General features: G+C 42.8%; 1 protein-coding gene across 8 annotated transcripts in view; it reads right to left on the bottom strand.

The window, feature by feature from the left end:
* Positions 1-19,136, bottom strand: part of LOC137383199 (katanin-interacting protein) — a 234,788-nt gene that overhangs the window by 161,382 nt on the left and 54,270 nt on the right. For all 8 annotated transcript variants that reach the window (XR_010977350.1, XM_068055677.1, XM_068055676.1 and 5 more), the window contains 3 exons: positions 12,412-12,560; positions 7,498-7,607; positions 6,034-6,165 (listed from right to left, as the gene is read on the bottom strand). Coding sequence is in view for 7 of the 8 variants with exons in the window: in XM_068055677.1 (XP_067911778.1) it covers positions 6,034-6,165; positions 7,498-7,607; positions 12,412-12,560 (391 nt within the window). In the remaining variant the exon portion in view is untranslated. The remainder of the gene's footprint in view (positions 1-6,033; positions 6,166-7,497; positions 7,608-12,411; positions 12,561-19,136) is intronic.

The following is a 19,136-nucleotide window of genomic DNA, read 5'->3' as shown; positions in this document are numbered from 1 at the left end:
ACCTGGATCCGCAGTCTCTTTGGATCTCCACTTTTTCTAGCTTTACACCATTCAGAAAGTACCCTCATAGAGTCAGAGTCATACAGCACTGAAACAGGCCCTTCGGCCCACCGAGTCTGTGCCGATCAACAACCACCCATTTACACTAATCCTACATTAACCCCATATTCCCTACCACATCCCCACCTTCCCTCAATTCTCCTACCACCTACGTACACTAGGGACAATTTACAATGGCCAATTTACCTATTAACCTGCAAGTCTTTGGCTGTGGGAGGAAACTGGAGCACCTGGCAGAAACCCACGAGGTCACAGGGAGAACTTGCAAACACCGCACAGGCAGTACCCAGAATCGAACCCGAGTCGCTGGAGCTGTGAGGCTGCGGTGCTAACCACTGCACCCCCTGTTCTATCCTTTTTAGGTCTAAAGTGGATGACCTCATATTTGCCTACATTGAAATCCATTTACCACAGTTTTGCCGATTCACTGATCTATTTATATATCTTTGTAATTTTATGTTTCCATCTACATTGCTTACAATGTCGTCTACCTTCGGGTCTTAAATGCGGTGAACCGTTGAGGCCCCAACACAGATCCTTATAGGACACCACTAGTCACATCCTGCCAATTACAGTACCTGCCAATTACCCCTAATCTCTGTCTCCTGCAGCTCAGCCAATTTTACAACGAGCTCAATAATTTGCCTTTAATTCCAAGAGCTGCAACTTTAACTAACAGTTTCTTGTGAGGGGCTTTATCAAATGCCTTCTGGATGTCCATACAAATAGCATCCATTGACATTCCTCTGTCCATTATTTTAGTCACTTCAAAAAATTCAGTCAGGTTTGTCAGGCATGACCCTTTACAAATCCATGCTGCGCCTCTATCAGCTAAAAATTTTCAAGGTGTTCAGTCACCTTCTGCTCAATTATAAATTCTAGTGATTTGCTGACAACAGGTGTTAGACTAACTGGTCTATAATTTCCTGGTTTTCCTCTCTCACCTTTCTTAAATAGGGAAGTGACATGCACAATTTTCTAATCTAAAGGAACTGTTCCCAAATCAAGGGAAGTTTGTAAAATTATAGTTAGGGCATCTGCAATTTTCTCATCTATTTCCTTGTAAACCCTTGGATGGAAACCACCTGGTCTTGGGGATTTGTCACTCTTTAGGGCCATTATTTTCTTCATTACTATCATGCTATGCTTTTGTTAATCTTAGCAATTCTTTGTCCTTGATTCAACATTAGTTTCCTAGGATCTCCGGCATGCTGACCTCTTTCTCTACTGTAAATACTAATGCAAAGTAATTATTCAACACGTCCACCACTTAATTTCATTGACAATATCATGGTTATCAGTTTTCAAGAGACCAAACTGCCTTTGACCACCCTCTTTTTCCTATAATAATTATAAAAATGTTTGTGTTGACTCTGATACCCTCGCAAGTTTCTTTTTATATTCCCTTTTCGCAGCTATTATCTCTTTTGTCATCACTTGCTGTTCTTTGCCTCTTCCCATTCACCAGATCTGTGCTATTTTTTGCATTTATGTATGTTTTATCTTTTAGTTTTATGTTGATTCTTACCTTTTTAGTAATCCATGACCTTTTTTTTGGCAAGTAGAACCCTTACTACTTAGGGGTATAAGCTGGTAATGTATCATATTAATTTTTTTTTTGAACATCTTCCACTGATCATCTGATTATCCTTTTGGTCAGCTATGTGGCCTTGTCCAATCCACACTTTCTCCTTTGTTATCTCTTGCCCCACCCCCGCCTCACTTGCTTATAACCTTTGACATTTCTAATATTTGCTAGTTCCGAAGAAGGGTGACTGACCCGAAACGTTAACTCTGCTTCTCTTTCCACAGATGCTGCCAGACCTGCTGAGTGGTTCCAGCATTTCTTGTTTTTATTTCAGATTTCCAGAATCCGCAGTATTTTGCTTTTATTCCACTGATCATCTGTTGCTTTACCTGTTAACAGACTTGTCCAGTTTACAGTGTCTGCCTCATCGTACTGAAGTCAGCTTCATCAAAATTTAGAATCTTCGTAGCTATTTCACATTTCTCCCTTTCAAACGCTATGTTTTAGATATTGTCTGTTGTTGTTCTATCTCTTCAATATGTTTTCCAGCTTATCTTCCCTAGTTACATCCTCATTCCCTCATATTTGGCTATTTTCCAACATATTACTTTGATATTTGTACTGTCTATACTTATCTTAAACCTTATGGTGTAGTAATTGCTACTCCTTAAAAATTTTCCCACAATTATTTCTCTTATTTGCTCTGGTTTATTTCCCATTACTAGGTCTAGCATATACCCTTCAACTTGCTGTCGCCTCCCAAATCTGTGCCCGTTGTTCCCGAAACTCCACGTTTGTATCCCTCCAATCAGGTTTCCCCTCCTGACACAGGACTGGTGGCTCTTATCAAAGTCACAAATGACATCCTATGTAACTGTGACAAAGGCGAACTATCACTCCACATCCTTCTTGAGTTGTCTGCAGTCTTTGACACAGTTGACCACACCATCCTCCTGCAATGACTCTCCCCTACTGTCCAGCTAGGTGGGACTGCACTTGCCTGGTTCCATTCCTATCTATCCTGTCGTATCCAGAGAATCACCCGGAATAGCTTCTTTTCCTGTTCCCGCACCATTACCTCTGCTGTCCCCCAAGGATCTATCCTTGACCCCCTATTTCTCATCTGCATGCTGCCCGTCATCGACATAATTAAAAACACAGCATTGGTTTTCACATGTACACTTATGACACCCAGCTCTACCTTACCACCACCACTCTCGACTCCTCCACTGTCTCTAAATTATCAAATTATTTGTCTGACAGCCAGCACTGGATGAACAGAAATTTCCTCCAACTAAATATTGGGAAGACCGAAGCCATTGTCTTCGGTCCCCGGCAGAAACGCTATTCCCATGCCACGAACTCCAATCCTCTCCTTGGCAGCAGCCTAAGGCTGAATCAGTCTGTTCAAAAATCTTGGTGCCCTGAGGTAAGCTTCTGACCACATATCCACACGATCACTAAAACTGCTTCTTTTCACCTTCATAACATCGCGCGACTCCACCCAGGCCTCAACTCATCCGTTGCTGAAACTCCATTGCTTCTGTTAACCTCTAGACTTGGCTATTCCAACATGATCCTGGCCTGCCTCTTACATTCTACTCTCTGCAAACTTGACGTCATCCAAAACTTTGCTGCTCGTGTTCTCACTTGCACCATTTTCCATTCACCCATCACCCCTCTGCTCACTGATCTACACTGGCCCCTGGTGAAGCCATGCTCTGATTTTAACATTCTAATCCTTGTTTTCAAATTGCTCCTTGATGGCCTTGCCCCTCGCTATCTCTATTCTCCTCCAGCCCCACAACCTTCCCAGGTATTTGTGCTCATCTAACTCTGGTCTGTTGAGTATCCCTAATATTAATTGCTCCACCATTGGTGACCATGCCTTCAGCTGCCTAGACCCTAAGATCTGGAATCCCCTCCCAAAATTTCTCAGTCTTTCATTCCTCCTTTAAGACACTTCTTAAAACCTATCTCTTTCACCTTCGCCAATATCTCATGTGTCAAATTATGTTTTATAGCTTTCCTGTTAAGTGTCGGGGATGTTTTATTATGTTAAATACAAGTAGCTGTTGTTGCGATCCCTCTTTCCTTGTTGGGCTTTTTACCTAATGGGTCAGAAAGGAGTTAAAAACATAGTTTTTCCCCTTTAACCACCCCACCCCACCTCCCCACCAATTCATGAGGGCAGCTGAAATCGCCCATGGTGATGATTCTGTGGTGTTTTATTCATTTCATAATTGCCCACATATCTTCCCTCCACCTCCTTTCCACTACTTAATATCATACAGTATTAAAGTTTATCCATTAATAGCATGACCTATCCTTTATACCCATCCATGTGGATTTGGTTTCCATGTCTGTTAGTTGTGTCCTTTCTTGCTTCTGCCACTATGTATTTTTAATTAACGCAGCTATCCCACTACTCTTTCTTCCCCTCCTATCAGTTCTGAATACATTACAGTTTAAAATATTTAACTGCCAATCCTGCCCTGTATGCAGCCATGTTACCATTATTCTATTTTAAATTAATTTCCTCACTTCTAATTACTGTATTCAAGTTCATCATTTTGTTGCTCATGCTTTGTACATTACTATATAGGCAATTTAATATGATCTTATTTTTCATTACTCCCCCTTTGCTTTGATCAGGTATTTTATTACTTCCTATAAATGTTTCTGTTGTCAGTATGTATGTTATCTAGATTCATTTTTATACTCTGACCTTAGGTCTCTTTTCTTCTCTTTAGGTTACTATGTTTTACACCTGAACTCTCCCTCCCTCACTTTACAAGTGGATGTGGCATATATGAACCTTCATAAGGCCTTCAAATAATGTATGACGTAAGAGACTTATAACAAAAGGTCAGAATGTGTGGAGTCAGGGGCCAGGGAAAAGAATGGATTGAAAGATGGCTACAAAACAGAAAACAAAAAGTAGGAGTAGAGTAGCCTGGATTGGAAGTGGGAAATGGTGTCCCGCAGAGATCACTGTTGCTCACCATATACATAAATATAGAATATCTCTCGACAATGCAGAGTGTGCACAGAGCGATCGCTGATGTCATCAGTGCATCCGAACATTTGCTGTCTTGCCAGTTTTAATCTGTGCATGCGCACGGTGACGTCACCACATAATGATGTCAGAAGTAATGAAGGCCGAGTGTTGCCTCACTCTTCAATAGCCATAATTGCTGCCTCCATCCCCCACTACAGTACCCCACTCCCTCTGCGATCACTGCTTCTCTTCCCCACTCCCGTCTGCTTGCTGTTTGCCTCCCACTTCGCCACTTGCCCCCACACCTCTCGCACCTTGCTCGATCCACCACACCCCCCACCTCCCACCCTGCTCTCTCTTTGCGCTTTTTTCCTGCCAACTGCTAAGTCTCTTCCACTCGCCATTCTCTAGCCCCACCTTTATGGCTGTCCGCCAGCTCTGTTGATTGGGCCACACTTGGGTTAAGATTAACAGGCCCTTCGGCCCACCGAGTCTGTGCCGAACATCAACCACCCATTTATACTAATCCTACACTAATCCCATATTCCTACCAAACATCCCCACCTGTCCCTATATTTCCCTACCACCTACCTATACTAGTGACAATTTATAATGGCCAATTTACCTATCAACCTGCAAGTCTTTTGGCTTGTGGGAGGAAACCGGAGCACCCGGAGAAAACCCACGCAGACACAGGGAGAACTTGCAAACTCCACACAGGCAGTATCCAGAATTGAACCCGGGTCCCTGGAGCTGTGAGGCTGCGGTGCTAACCACTGCGCCACTGTGCCGCATATGTATAGTTCGGGTCTCCATACAAGGATAAATATTAAAGCGCAGGAGGAAGTGCAGAAAAGATTTACAGGGTTGTTACCAGAATTGAGATGCTGCAATTATCCTGAAACATTGAGCAAGTTGGGGCTCTTTTCTCTGGAAGAAAAAAATAAGAGACCTGATAGAGCTCCTTAAAATCATGAAGGGGTTTAATAGGGTGGATATGGAGAAACTATTTTCACAAACGGTATCCAGAATAAGGGGCATAACTTTAATTTCTTTACAAAGAGTGTGGCAAGAAAGTGGAACTAACTGCTATCTGGAGTGGTTCAATCGAATAGGATTGATGCATTGAAGGGAAGGCTTGATATCTACATGAGGGAGAAGGGAACAGGGGGAGAAAGGGGCAGGATGGGTAAAGGTAAAGTGGGAGGAAGCTCATATGGATTATAAACACCAGGATAGACCAGTTGAGCTGAATGGCCTGTTTCTGTGCTGCAGATTCTATGTAATGCCTGAAGAAATTTAGAATGTATCAGCCTGTGATCACTCTGGAAGGCAACCTTGTGGAGAAGACAAAAAATTCACCTGCTGGCTGAAGTTGTTTTTAAAAAAACACAATGATAGAAAATACTTTGCAATACTGCATGTGGTTTTTTTTTAAAGTTACCTGAGAGCAATTACATGGTATCTCCTCTGTCTCCATATTAACACTTTCATAAGATTCAAAATCATCCGAGTAATCTACAGGCGAACCAAGGTGTAACTGTGTTCCTTTCTCCGTCTTAATATGGACTGAAGACTGTAATGAAATGCAAGTGTTATTTTTTCAGAACTTAAGGTAGCTTACTACCTTAAGCTAGAATTTGATTTTAAAATGGTACAGCACTCACTCTATACTTCTGGTTGCAGGCTCGAGTCTCAGTGGCACTGAGTACTCCAACCTGCAATCCATGTCTTTCAGGAATCATCAGTTCCTAACTTACACACATCTATACTATAGGCTTGGGAAAGAAAAGCATACAAGTGAATCCACCTCACAAGAGACATCAATGCTGAAATCGTGTTAAAAAGTTGTGAATAAAAACTCAAAACAGAGAAAGTGCAAAGAAAAGGCCATATTTAAGTATTTACTGACAATGCTTTCCATATTTGAGGCAGAAGCAAGTCAGACATTTTTGGGCCAATAATGCAAAACACTTTCAGCACCAGGGCCTCACATCTAAAGGTGCTGAAGCTTATTCAGTGTCCAATTTGTTCTGCATGAGGCTCAATAAGTCACAGCTGCCAAGTAAATTAGGCCTATGCTCCATTATGTGATTGGGGTGCACAAGCAACTCACTAGACAACAGGTGCCTATTTGAACAGACACTTTAAATGGAGGGTCACAAATTGAGTTAAAGCTTTCCTCTTTTTATTCTGGGTGGCATCTCCTCAGGGGCACAGTCTCAGGATATGGGGTTGATCATTTAGGACTGAGATGAGGAGAGATTCCTTCACACAAAGGATTGTGAATCTTTTGAATTCTCTACCCCAAGGTTGTGGATGCTCCATCACTGAATATATTTAAGGCTGTGATAGACAGATTTTTGGTCTCCTAAGAAATCAAGGGATATGGAGAGCAGGTGGGAAAGTGGAATTGAGGCAGATCATCAGCCATGATCGTATTGAATGGTGCAGCAGGCTCAAGGGGTCAAATGGTTTAATCCTGCTGCAATTTCTTATGTTATGCTCCTAATACGACCACCCTTCAGACATATTGTCAAACTCCAAAACTATCAAAGTCATGTCAAAAAATGATGGCACTTTAAAGGCAATTGATAGTATCCAACATTCCAGATACTCTCGGTGCTTCAAGTACCAAGTACTTGAAGAACCATAACTGATGTAATTAAGTGAGTTGACCTTGTTTTATCTGCTTTGTACATGTTCAAAAAAGGCAACTAAAAAAATTAGGGATAATAAAAGCAAAATACTGCAGATGCTGGAAATGTGAAACAGAACAAAAAGTGCTGGAAATACTCAGCAGCTCTGGCAGCATCTGTGGAGAGAGAAGCAAAGTTAACGTTGAAAGTGCTCCGTACATGGCAAAGATTTCATAGTTTCTACTGTGGTTAATCACAATTGCCTTTACCTGCACCCAACCCTTACGAAGAACTTTGCCTGGCGCAGTTTGGCTTCTACGTTTTATTATGTTTAATTCTTGTAGCTCTTCAGCATGCAAAGTTGATCGTGAAGCAGAATCTGAAATTAATTTTGTATACATAATTTTAATGTATGGGCTTAACGTAAACAAAGCTTTTTGGTTTACTTCTTAACATACGAACATATGAATTAGGAGCAGGAGCACTTGGCTCCTCGGGCCTCTTCCACCATTCAACAAGATCATAGCCGATCTGATTGTAACTGAACCACCACATTCCCACCTACCCCCAATAACCTTTCACCCCCTTGCTTATCAGGAATCGATCTACCTCTGCCTTAAAAATATTCAAAGATTCTGCTTCCAACCCCTTAAATGGGCGACCCCTTATTTTTAAACAGCGACCCCTCGTTCTAGATTCTCCCACAAGGGGAAATATCCTTTCCACAGCCACCCTGTCAAGATCCCTCAGGATCGTATATGTTTCAATCAAGTCACCTCTTACTCTTCTAAACTCCAGCAGATACAAGCCTAGCCTGTCCAACCTTTCCTCATAAGACAACCCACCCATTCCAGGTCTGAGGCTACTAAACCTTCTCTGGAATGCTTCCAACGCATCTACATCCTACCTTAAATAAGGAGACCAATACTGTACACAGTATTTCAGATATGGTCTCACAAATGCCCTGTATAACTGAAGCATAACCTCCCGACTTTTGTATTCAACTCCCCTCACAACAAACAATAACATTCCATTAGTTTTCCTAATTACTTGCTGCACCTGCATGCTAACTTTTTGTGATTCATGCACTCGGACACCAAGATCCCTCTGCATCTCAGAGCTCTGCAATCTCTCACCATTTAGATAACATGCTTATTTTTTATTCTCCTGCCAAAATAGACAATTTCACATTCTCCCACATTATGCTTCATTTGCCAGATCTTTTCCCACTCACTTAACCTATCTACATCCCTTTGTAGCCTCCTGATGTCCTCTTCACAACTTACTTTCCTACCTATCTTTGTGTCATCAGCAAATTAGCAAGTATACCTTTGGTCCCTTCATCCAAGTCATTTTTATAAATTGTAAAAAGTTGTGGCCCCAGCACAACATCTTGCCAACCAGAAAATGACCCATTTATGCCTACTCTCTGTTTCCTGTTAGCTAGCCAATCTTCTATCCATGCCAACATGTTACCCCCACAACATGAGCTTTTATTTTCCGCAATAAGCTTTGATGTAGTACCTTATCAAATGCCTTCTGGAAATCTAAGTACAGTACATCCACTGGTTCCCCTTTTATCCACAGCACATGTTACTTCTTCAAAGAACTCCAATAAATTGGTTAACTATGATTTCCTTTCACAAAAACATGTTGACTCTGCCCGATTACCTTGAATTTTTCTAAGTGCTCTGCTATAATGTCTTTAATAATAGCTAACATTTTCCCTATGACAGATGTTAAGCTAACTGGCCTGTAGTTTCCTGTTTTCTGTCTCCTTCCCTTTTTGAAAAAAGGAATTACATTCTTTACTTTCCAATCTAATAGCATCTTCCCCGAATCGAGGGAATTTTGGAAAATTAACACCAATGCATCAACTATCTCACTAGCCACTTCTATAGAAACTCTTATTATCTGTTTTTATATTTCAAGGCAGCTTTCTCTTGTACTCTAATTTTTACCTCCTTATTAATCTTTTAGTCATCTTTGCTGCTTTTTATATTCTGTCCAATCTTCTGACCTGCCACCCATCTTTACGCAATTATATGCTTTTTCATTAAAGTTTGATACTATCTTTAACTTCTTTAGTTAGCCATAGATGATGGGTCCTTTCCTTGGAAATTTTCTTTCTCGTTGGAATGTATCTATTCTGTGTAAGTTGAAATATCCCCTTAAATGTCTGCCACTGCATCTCTATTGACCTATTCCTTAACCTAATTTGCCAGTTCACTCTGCTTTCATGCCCTCTTATTTTCCCTTAAGTTTAAAATACTAGTCTTAGACCCACTCTTCTCTCCCTCAAACTGAATATAAAATTCAATATTATGATTGCTGCTGCCTGAAACCAGCAATTTAACAGAATAACAAAAGTAACAAGGTACAACAAAATTGTGGATGGTGACCTTTTAACAATATTAAATAAATGGTATTCCCCCACCGCCCACACCCTCCCCAGAGTCCCAAAAGGGGTTTGCAATGGAATTTTGAAATATATATATAAAAAAAATAAAAACTGGACGGAGCTGATCACCTCCTTCACATGGATGAATTCAACTTACAAGAGTCAGAAAGCAGAGTGAGAATAGTGTGGGAGGAATGGCTACTCTTCCATGCTGCTATTCTTCACAAATTTCAGCTAACTCACACCCTTGTGCGCTACATCAAGTCCTGCACACTCATCATCTCCTTCCTCCCAAAGCTACACTGGTTTCTTGTGCCCCAGGAAATTAAGTTAAAAATCCTTGTCAATTTTAATTTCTCCAAAGCTTTATCCAGCCTATTCTAACACTCTCTTCCAGGTAGGCCCAGCTTCTACTTCAGTTCCTCATATTTAGGGTTACTAATGGTTGTCAACCCCTCCACTCCACTATCCAAAGCTATTTTTCCAGTCAACATACCCCTACTATCCAGAATGCTCTTCTAAAAGCCACATTGTCTCGCTATCATTTTGCTTGCTTTCAAAAATCTCTTAAAAACCTCTGACAGACCACCCACTTAAAATCTCTCACTTCCTGCTTGATGCTCACTTTGTTCCCCAATTAAACTGTGGTACCTCCTGCTCAGTGTCCATCTCATTCCCTTGTAAGAAGCTTTCGGATGTGCAGATTTGGGTAATACTTTTTTGCCTCAGTACATCCCACTTCACTATAATTCTGAAACAGAATGGATAGATTTCATGGATTTAAGAAGGGGGACAGAAAATATCCAGGGAATTATAGACCAGTCATCTTAACATTGGTGGTAGGAAGTAAAAAGGAATGCCTACTAAAGGAAAGAATAGAACATCTAGAAATGAAAAATATTATAATGAATATTCAGCATGGATTTCAAAAGGGAAAATTTCCCCTGACCAACGTTACTGAAATTTTTGAGGTGGTGATATAGGGAGTAGACAATGATAATGCAGTAGATGTAGGTTATCTGGATTTACAAAATGTCTTCAATAAGGTGCCCCATAATCAGCAAATGAATAAGGTCAGAGAATGCGAAATCAGGGGACAAGTGGCAGAGCGGATTGCTTGCTGGTTTCAAGACAAAAAGCAGAGAGCAGGAGTAAAAGCTAGTTATTCAGAGTAGCAGAGGGTGGGTAATGGTGTTTCACATGGATCAGTGCTGGGACCACTGCTGCTCACAATTTACATTAACAATTTGGACTTTGGAATCAAAAACACAATTTTTAAACTTGCAGATGGCACCAAATTGGGGCGGGGGTATAGGCAATACTGAGGAGGACTGCAACAAATTACAAGAGGACATTAATAAACTCACAGAATGGTCAAATATTTGGCAAATGAAGATCAACACAGATAAATGTGAGGTAGTACATTTTGTTAGGAAAAATAGGGAGATCACTTATTACTTGGCAGGTATGAGTTTAGGTGGAGTAGAGGAACAAAGGGATCATGGAGTACAAATACATCAATCACTAAAAGTTGCATCATAGGTTAGCAAGGCCAGAAAAATAAAGAAAACCAAGCACTAAGATTTATTTCTAGAGGATCAGAATTGAAAAGTAGGGAAGTTATGCTAAGCCTCGATTGAGCCTTGGTTAGACCACACTTTAGAGTACTGCATGCAGTTCTGGTTGCTATATTATAAAAAGGATATAAAGGCACTGAAGATGGTACAGAGATGATTTACAAGGATATTACCAGAAATGCATGGGTATACATCTCAGGAAAGGATTGACAGGTTGGATCTCTTCTTTTGAAAAAAGAAGATTGAGGGGTAACCTAACAGAGGCTTTTAAAATTATGAAAGGTTTTGATAGAGTTGATACAGAGAACATTTGCACTTGTGGGAAAGAGCATAACTAGAGGCCATTCATATAAGATAGTCACCAAGAAATCCAATAGTGAATTCAGAAGAAACTTCTCCACCCAAAGAGTAGCAAGAATGTGGAACTTGCTACCACATGGAGTGGTTGAAACGAATAGCATAGATGCATTTAAGGGGAAGCTGGACAAGTGTATGAGGGAGAAGGGAATAGGGAGTTATACTGATGGAGTTAGATGAGGAAAGATGGGAGGAGGCTCAAGTGGAGCATAAATGCTGGCATGGACTGGTTGGGCTGAATGGCCTGTTTCTGTGTCATACATTCTACGTAATCTGATGTGATTGTGAAGATAGCAATCAGTGATTATGACTATTTTGTGAAAAACAAATTACAAGTTAAAATTGAGATTGTAGATTTACTATCAGAAATCCTCCGGAATAAAGATTCTGTTACAGCCTTATTGCAGAACATTTTTCTTTAATTAGCATACAAAGTTATGTTTCATTTAGATAATTCGACATCTTGTTTTGCATATACTTAACAATTATGAACATTCCAAAAAATTAAAAGATGCACTCAGAGATGTTCAATACTGGGATACTGAACAGTTAGCAACCTAAGCATATTCTGAGAGCTTTTATTGGTCATCATTTACAGTTGCTTAGAAAAATTACAAATACCTCAGTATTACTTGGTCACAATTTAGCTGTCCTACTCATTGAAAAGAAAAAGATCTATGTGTTTGCCTACGGACTGAAGCTTCTCCCTAATGACAATAAATAATGGTCTATTCTATCCTGCATAGCTCACAAAACAACAGATTGATGTCATCTCTGTAGACGGAAGGATATATTTTATCCCCTTGAGCAACACAACAGCTTGTTCCTCTGTTATAGCCATTACTCACCAGCTGTCCATACTGATCTTGCAGTTGCTTCAAATCTTGTTTGCCTCTTTAATTCAGAGTTAGCACCATTTACATAGATGGAAAATCCTTGTTCCAACCGCTCCAGTTGAATCTTTTTAGGATCTTTTGCCTTTAACCTTTTCAATACCCTAAATATAACATAGCATTCTGGTTAATATTAATGCAACTCATTAACTGTTTTAATGATCGTACCTTACAAATCACCAATAATGCATTATATATATTAGTACCAAAAATAATATTTTCAATATTTTTCACAGAACTGAACTGTATGTAACCAAACGCTACCACGATTTTGTCCAGTAAAATCCTGATACAATACTCACAAGTTTTTAGACTTTTATGTCTCTTATTGTTCCTCCACATGGATTATGAGCCAAAGCACACTCATCTAATCTTCCTATATTTTTCTAAAGCCGCAATGAAGTCTGCATTTTTATTTAGAAAAGGTACAATTTTCAAAATAAATTAAATAATTGAAAGGAAAACCTAATATTAGTATGTGCCTTTTACAGAATTTAAAAGGAGAAAAACTGTATGCTACGTCTATTGAAGATTTTATAAAACATAAGGTGGATAAATGGCAGTCTGGTACAAGGTGGTAAATCCAACTGAACAACTCTGATGTAACCACATGAACAAATCAGAAGAGACTAATTACAGTCTTAAACTCACTATTAGCTATTATACAGTAAAAGGTTATAAACTTTGTTCTTCAGTTAAGTGGTAAGAATAAAAGCCGATAGAACCACAAGCTGTGTTACGAGCTCACAGGACAACAGTCTTGCTTGTACTGTGTCTTTATTGAACTGCCTTCTAATGGGTGCCTGCACTGAGTGTCTCATGGTAGACTACACAAGCCAGGAGGCACATTAGTACAGTATTGCATTTCTCATCCAAACATCCCCCTTTTCAGACAAAAAGGAAAAAAAAATTGCATGCATTATCGTTTACACTGAGTTGTCCAAGTGACCCACTATGCACACAACTGTTCTCATGCATTAGCAGTTTGTTTTTCTATCAGTCTCTGCACATGCATTGTGCACACAAGGCTGAATTTTATTAGCGTGCCGCACTTCGCGGTGGCACACTTTGAACTTAGTGGCATGCCCGCACTGAGTGGCTGCTGCCACCAAACCCCCGTGATATTACGCACAGGGGCTCATCAGCATCACTGCGACGCGACGAGCCACCACCCCATCCCCCGCCCCCCCTCCACCCCCGTTCAATATTACATGGGGAGAGGCGAAAAATCCGGCGCAGCGAGGGACCTTTTGGCAGCTGTGCAGCAGGTGCTGGCGCCCTATTTAAAGCATCCCAGCATCTGCTTCCTGACAGCTGCCAAAGAAATACTTACCTCACTGTTGAAGAGTGGGGCTGCTGTCAATCTGGCAGCAAAGCAGAAAGTGCTGGAGAAACTCAGCAGGTGAGGCAGCATTTGTGGAGTGAAGCTGAGTTAACTTTCAGGTCTGTGACCAAGTTCATTTAAAGAACCACACCAAAAACCGAGGATAGCAGAGGATTACTCTAGGATGGCCCCACAGTTCAGCGAAGCCTCCCTGGTAACTCTCCTCCAGGCTGTGCGGGCAAGGCAGGAAGTCTTTTTCCCCAGCGATGGTAAGAGGAGGCTCTCCCGCCTGACCAAGGCAACCTGGCTGGAGATGGCAAAGGAAATAAGTAGCCTTGGGGCCATCCAGCGTCAAAGGGTCCAATGCCGCAAGAGGGTGAACAATCAGTCCCCCAGCCAGCCAGGGCCCTTCAGGCCTTGTGCGCAGAGTACGACCGCCAAAGTCATCCACAGCCAAAGGGAATCATATCAGCAGCCTTTCTACCGTCAGGATGCTAGCACAGAAGTGGCACCACGTAGGAGCATCCGCAAGCACTTCCAAAAAGCACCATGATACAAATGGGTCTGCATGGGTGACACAACAATGTAGAAAGACCAAAACCAAAATTGTCTTCACTAACATGTGCTTTGCTTTTACTCTGAATGATGTGTGCCAGCATGTACCGATTGTGGCTCCTCCTATTACATCATTGGCCTTTCAGAACTGCCACTGTATGGAATATCATTGCCATGCCGGTATCACTCATATGCATCTCCACGGATGCAGTAACATGGACAATGGCTCAGTCTGCTGCTGCCAGTAATGGTGGATGCAAAGATGTTGCAGATGCAGACTGCAGCACAACAGATGAATGAGGGTCCTGTGTGGCTTGCAGAGCTCATGGTGGTTCCTATGGCGTGGAGAACCTTTGACTAATGAGGCACTGCCATGCATCCCTAGCTCGCTGCTCGCCCTGCATGCGGTGCCTAGATGCTCTCTGTCCTCAGCGTCCTCTTCGGCCGAGGATGAGTCCTGCTCATGTCTCTCCTCATCCTGTAAGACCTCCCCCCTATTGAGTGTGTAGTTGTGCAAAGCACAGCAGACAGCAATGATGCGAGCTTCCCTTTCTGGCTCGTACTGCAGGGCAACACCCGATCTATCCAGGCAGCGGAATCGCATTTTCAGCATGCCAATCGCCTGCTCAACGGTAGCTCTTGTAGCTCTGTGGCTGGCATTGTATCTCTCCTCTGAAACAGTGGGGTGTCTCACTGGTGTCAGGAGCCATGTCTGCAAGGAGTAGCCCTCGTCTCCAAGAAGCCACCCCTCCATCTGAGCCATTTCAGTGAACAGCAATGGCAGCTGGGACTGGCGCAGGGTGAAGGCATCATGGCAGTTGCCAGCAAAGCAGGCACAGATTTGCATGAATCGTTTCCAGTGATCACACACGAGCTACACATTGATTGAGTGGAAGCCCTTACAGTTTACGTATTCAGCTGGTCACCCGTTGGGAGCCTTGATGGCCAAATGGGTGCAATCTATGACCCCTTGCACCTGTGGGAATCCCGCGATGGAGCTGAAACTAGTGGCCCTCTGGGCCTGGCTTTCAGGGTCTGTTGTGAAGCGGATATATTCACCAGCCCTCCAGAACGGAGCATCAGTGACCTCCCTGATGCAGTGGTGCACTGCTGACTGTGTCACCCCATGTGGTGGGCTCCTGAAATGATGCAGAGGCATAAAAATTGAGAGCTGCTGTCACTTTGACGGCCACAGGCATAGGATGGTCCCCCGAAGCCCCTGGTCTGCAGGTCATCGTTCAGCAAGGCACAGAGATGTGTCACCGCCTCTCCCAACATCCGCAGTCGCCTCTGACACTGGCGCTCTGACATCTGCAGGCATGTCATGAGAGACCTGTAGATGTGCGGCGATCTGTAGTGGTGAGGTCTTCTTGGGTGCTGCTGCTCACGAGCGGAGGCCTCTATGTGAGCTACATCTGCCTGTTGGTTTTGCCTGCGGCGCATATGGATCCTCACAAGGAGCGCATCAATGACTATAGGGTGAAACATCCCCATCTCCAAGTTGCAATTGAACTCGATTCCTTAGCTTCTTCGAAGGTTCCTGACAGGGCAGAGACTGATGTTGAGTGGTACATCAGGTGCTTTCATGCAGTAGTTATGTGGCATGGCATGGCATTGCCCGTCTTAGCTCCCACTTAGAGTAGCAACGCATGACCACATCAAGATTGTACAAGCTGCACCGATTTGCCCACCAGACATATAAGCTTCACACACCTACCGTTTCTGGCACTCTCCCCACAAACAGGGTGACTCGAGTGCCATTGCTCCTTCACTGACAGAGGTAATCAATGGCACAGAGCTGACAACCTTTATGAAGGGCATACAGACGTGGCCCCTGTAATCCTATCCCCCCCACCTCCTTTCCAGTATGCAGAGTTGAGACCCCTGTAATAACCCCCTCCCTCCTCCCTTCCAGTATGCAGAGTTCAGACCCCTGTATATCTGGACTTACCTTCACTGTCAAGTACTCCTGCTTCTGATGTCCTGTCGACTTCTCTGTTCGTAAATAGGATGGCATGTGACAGCCGCCTGTTAAACGTAAATTGCAGAAGTGTGGAGTGAGAGGCGACGGCTTGCATAATCAGGAGAGGTAAGTAGCGCTTTACATATGGTAATTGGGGTGAGTTCACATCTTCCTGATCGGCCGCCTGCAGTGAAGAAACAGCTTCTCCAGTTGTGTATCTGTGTCTGCGGTTGCGACGGTATATCTGGCCGTTCACTTCCACTGCATATGATCGAGGTGACAACTGCTCCACGCAGGTCCCAAGTTGCCACTTGGGCTGACTCTTGTTGTCAGCATTGAAGGTTTGTACCCTGACTGGCTCTCCAATGCTCAATTCTGGCAAAGGTTTGGCAGTTTTGTCAAAATGAAATTTGGCTTTCTGCTATTTCACCTTGATTTTGTCACTCATGTCTGCTACTACTTCTGACTTCAGTAGCTTTTTTGCTATTGGAAGAGTAGTTTCCGTGTGGCGTGACATTTGTCTTTGTACTGGACTACTTTCCACGCCTTCAGTAGGTGTGTTTCTCCATTCGAGGATTGCCTTGTATACATCTGTGCTGGATATGCTCAATTTCTTTATGATTCCTTTGGTGATTTTCATTGCCGCCTCAGCCTTTCCATTTGGCTGGGGATAGTGTGGATATGGTGTATGATGTTGAATTTCCCAATCCTTTACGAAGTGGCTGAATTCTTCACTCATGAACGGAGGGCCATTGTCGCTCATTACAATGTCTGGAATACCATAACGACTGAAGTGTGCTTTCAGGCATTCTACAATCTCACCGGTAGTCTTTGAAGTCAGCTGGTCTACCTCCCAGTAGTCAGAATATTAGTCTACGATGACAAGATAATCAGTCCCTGCAACAGTGAAGAGGTCTACTACTCCCAGCTTCATTCATGGTCTGTCTGGGATGTCATGTCCCATCAGCGGCTCTTTAGCTTGGTACTCATTACATGCACTGCACTGGCTGATGTGGTCGTCGATTTCATTGCTCATGTTTAGCCAATAGAGCACCTCTCTTGTCTTCCTCAGACTCGACTCAATTCCTTGGTGATTTGCATGGATGCACTTTAGCATCTCTCCTCTCAACTCCTTAGCGATAATGACTATCGCCTTTGTACGCAATGCCATCTTGGGCTGTCGATTCATCTCTGTATGCCCAATAAGCTCTTGTGACCACAGGCGTGTCCATGATGCTTTCAGGCCATCCTTTTATCACTCCTTCTTGCAACACTTGGAGAGTTGCATCTTGCTGGGTAGTTCACTTGATTTGTCATATTCAATGTCTCTGCTGGGTTGATGACTTCCAGAGCATGTCAAGCTGCAGCTTCATGTTGGATTTGGAAGATTTCACACACTGTCATAGCATCCACTACTTTCTTCTTGACAGCATGTCTGATGTACATCTGTTTCCCTTGCTTGTATGTCATGTCCAGATGATATCTCAGTAACCGGAGTAACATTCCTTGCAGACGCTTTGGAGAAGACAGTAGTGGCTTCAGGAAAATGCTTTGAAGTGGCTTGTGGTCGGACTCGACTGTCACTTTGTCTCTTCCAAGTAGGTATTGATGAAAATGCTCACAAGCAAAGACAATGGCCAGGCACTCTTTCTCAATCTGAGCATAGCATCGTTCTGTTTGCGTTAACGCCCTGGATGCAAATGCAACCAGTTATTCTTGCTGCATTACGGTTGCTCCAAGTCCTGTCTCGCTAGTGTCACACTGCAGGGGTGACGACCATTTACGTCATAGTATTTCAGCACTGGAGTTGCCATCACTATTCACTTGATTTTAGTGAATGGTGCTTCTGTGCCCCAATACCACTGTACGTCTTTGGCAGCAAGTTCACAGATTGGTTCACACTCAAGACGACAAGTTGGACAACAATTTTGCTAAATAGTTGACGAAACCAACAAATCGTGACACTGCTTTCACATCTACTGGCCGCCACATCGCTGTTATCGCTCTCACCTTTTCAGGATCCAGGCGAAGACGGTTTGCTGTCAGTACATGACCTATGTACTTGACTTCGGGCATCTTTAATTGCAATTTTTTCTTGTTCGGCTTCAGGTTCACCTGGCAAGCTCTGTCCAGCAGTCGCATTAGATTTTGATCATGGTCAGCAATGGATTCTTCCATTGTGTCTCCTCGTCCATAAACTAGCAGATCATCCACAATAGCTTCCACTCCAGGAAGATCACTATCTCATGCTGTCAGATACTTCTCCGGAGCCATGGAAATGCCAAATGGCATGCACAACCATCTGTATTGCCTGAATGGCATCCAGAATGTAGTTATAAAGTTGCTGCTTTCATTCAGCTTTACTTGCCATTAATCATCCTTCACATCAAGAGTAGTGAAGATTTTTGCCTTTGCAAGTTGTGGCAAAATTTCTTTGATGATTGGCGTGGGGTAGTGAGATCTCTTCAAGGCTTTATTTAGATCCATTGGGTCCATGCAAACTCTCAGCTTTCCAGGTTGCTTCACTGCTACCATGTTGCCAATCCATTCTGTAGGGGATGTCACTTTCTTCATAACCCCCTTCTTTTCCAGCTCTTCTATCTTATCTTTCAGGCTGGCCTTGAGAGCAGCTAGAACTTTCCTCGGCAGATGCTGAATTGGTCTTACCCACTCATCTATTTCGAGATGATATTCTCCAGGAAGACATCCTAAACCTGTTAGCACATCATTGTACTCCTCTAAGATCTGTTCCGCAGTCAATGATTTAGTGTGCTGCGACACATTGCAAATCTCTCTTTACACGTTGAGGGTTACCAGTCTAAGCTTCAGACTTGCTCC

The sequence above is a fragment of the Heterodontus francisci genome, chromosome 24 (genome assembly GCF_036365525.1).
Source record: "Heterodontus francisci isolate sHetFra1 chromosome 24, sHetFra1.hap1, whole genome shotgun sequence".
Lineage (NCBI taxonomy): Eukaryota > Metazoa > Chordata > Chondrichthyes > Heterodontiformes > Heterodontidae > Heterodontus > Heterodontus francisci.
The sequence above is the reverse complement of the archived record's forward strand: the minus strand, read 5'-3'. Positions and strand labels throughout refer to the sequence as shown.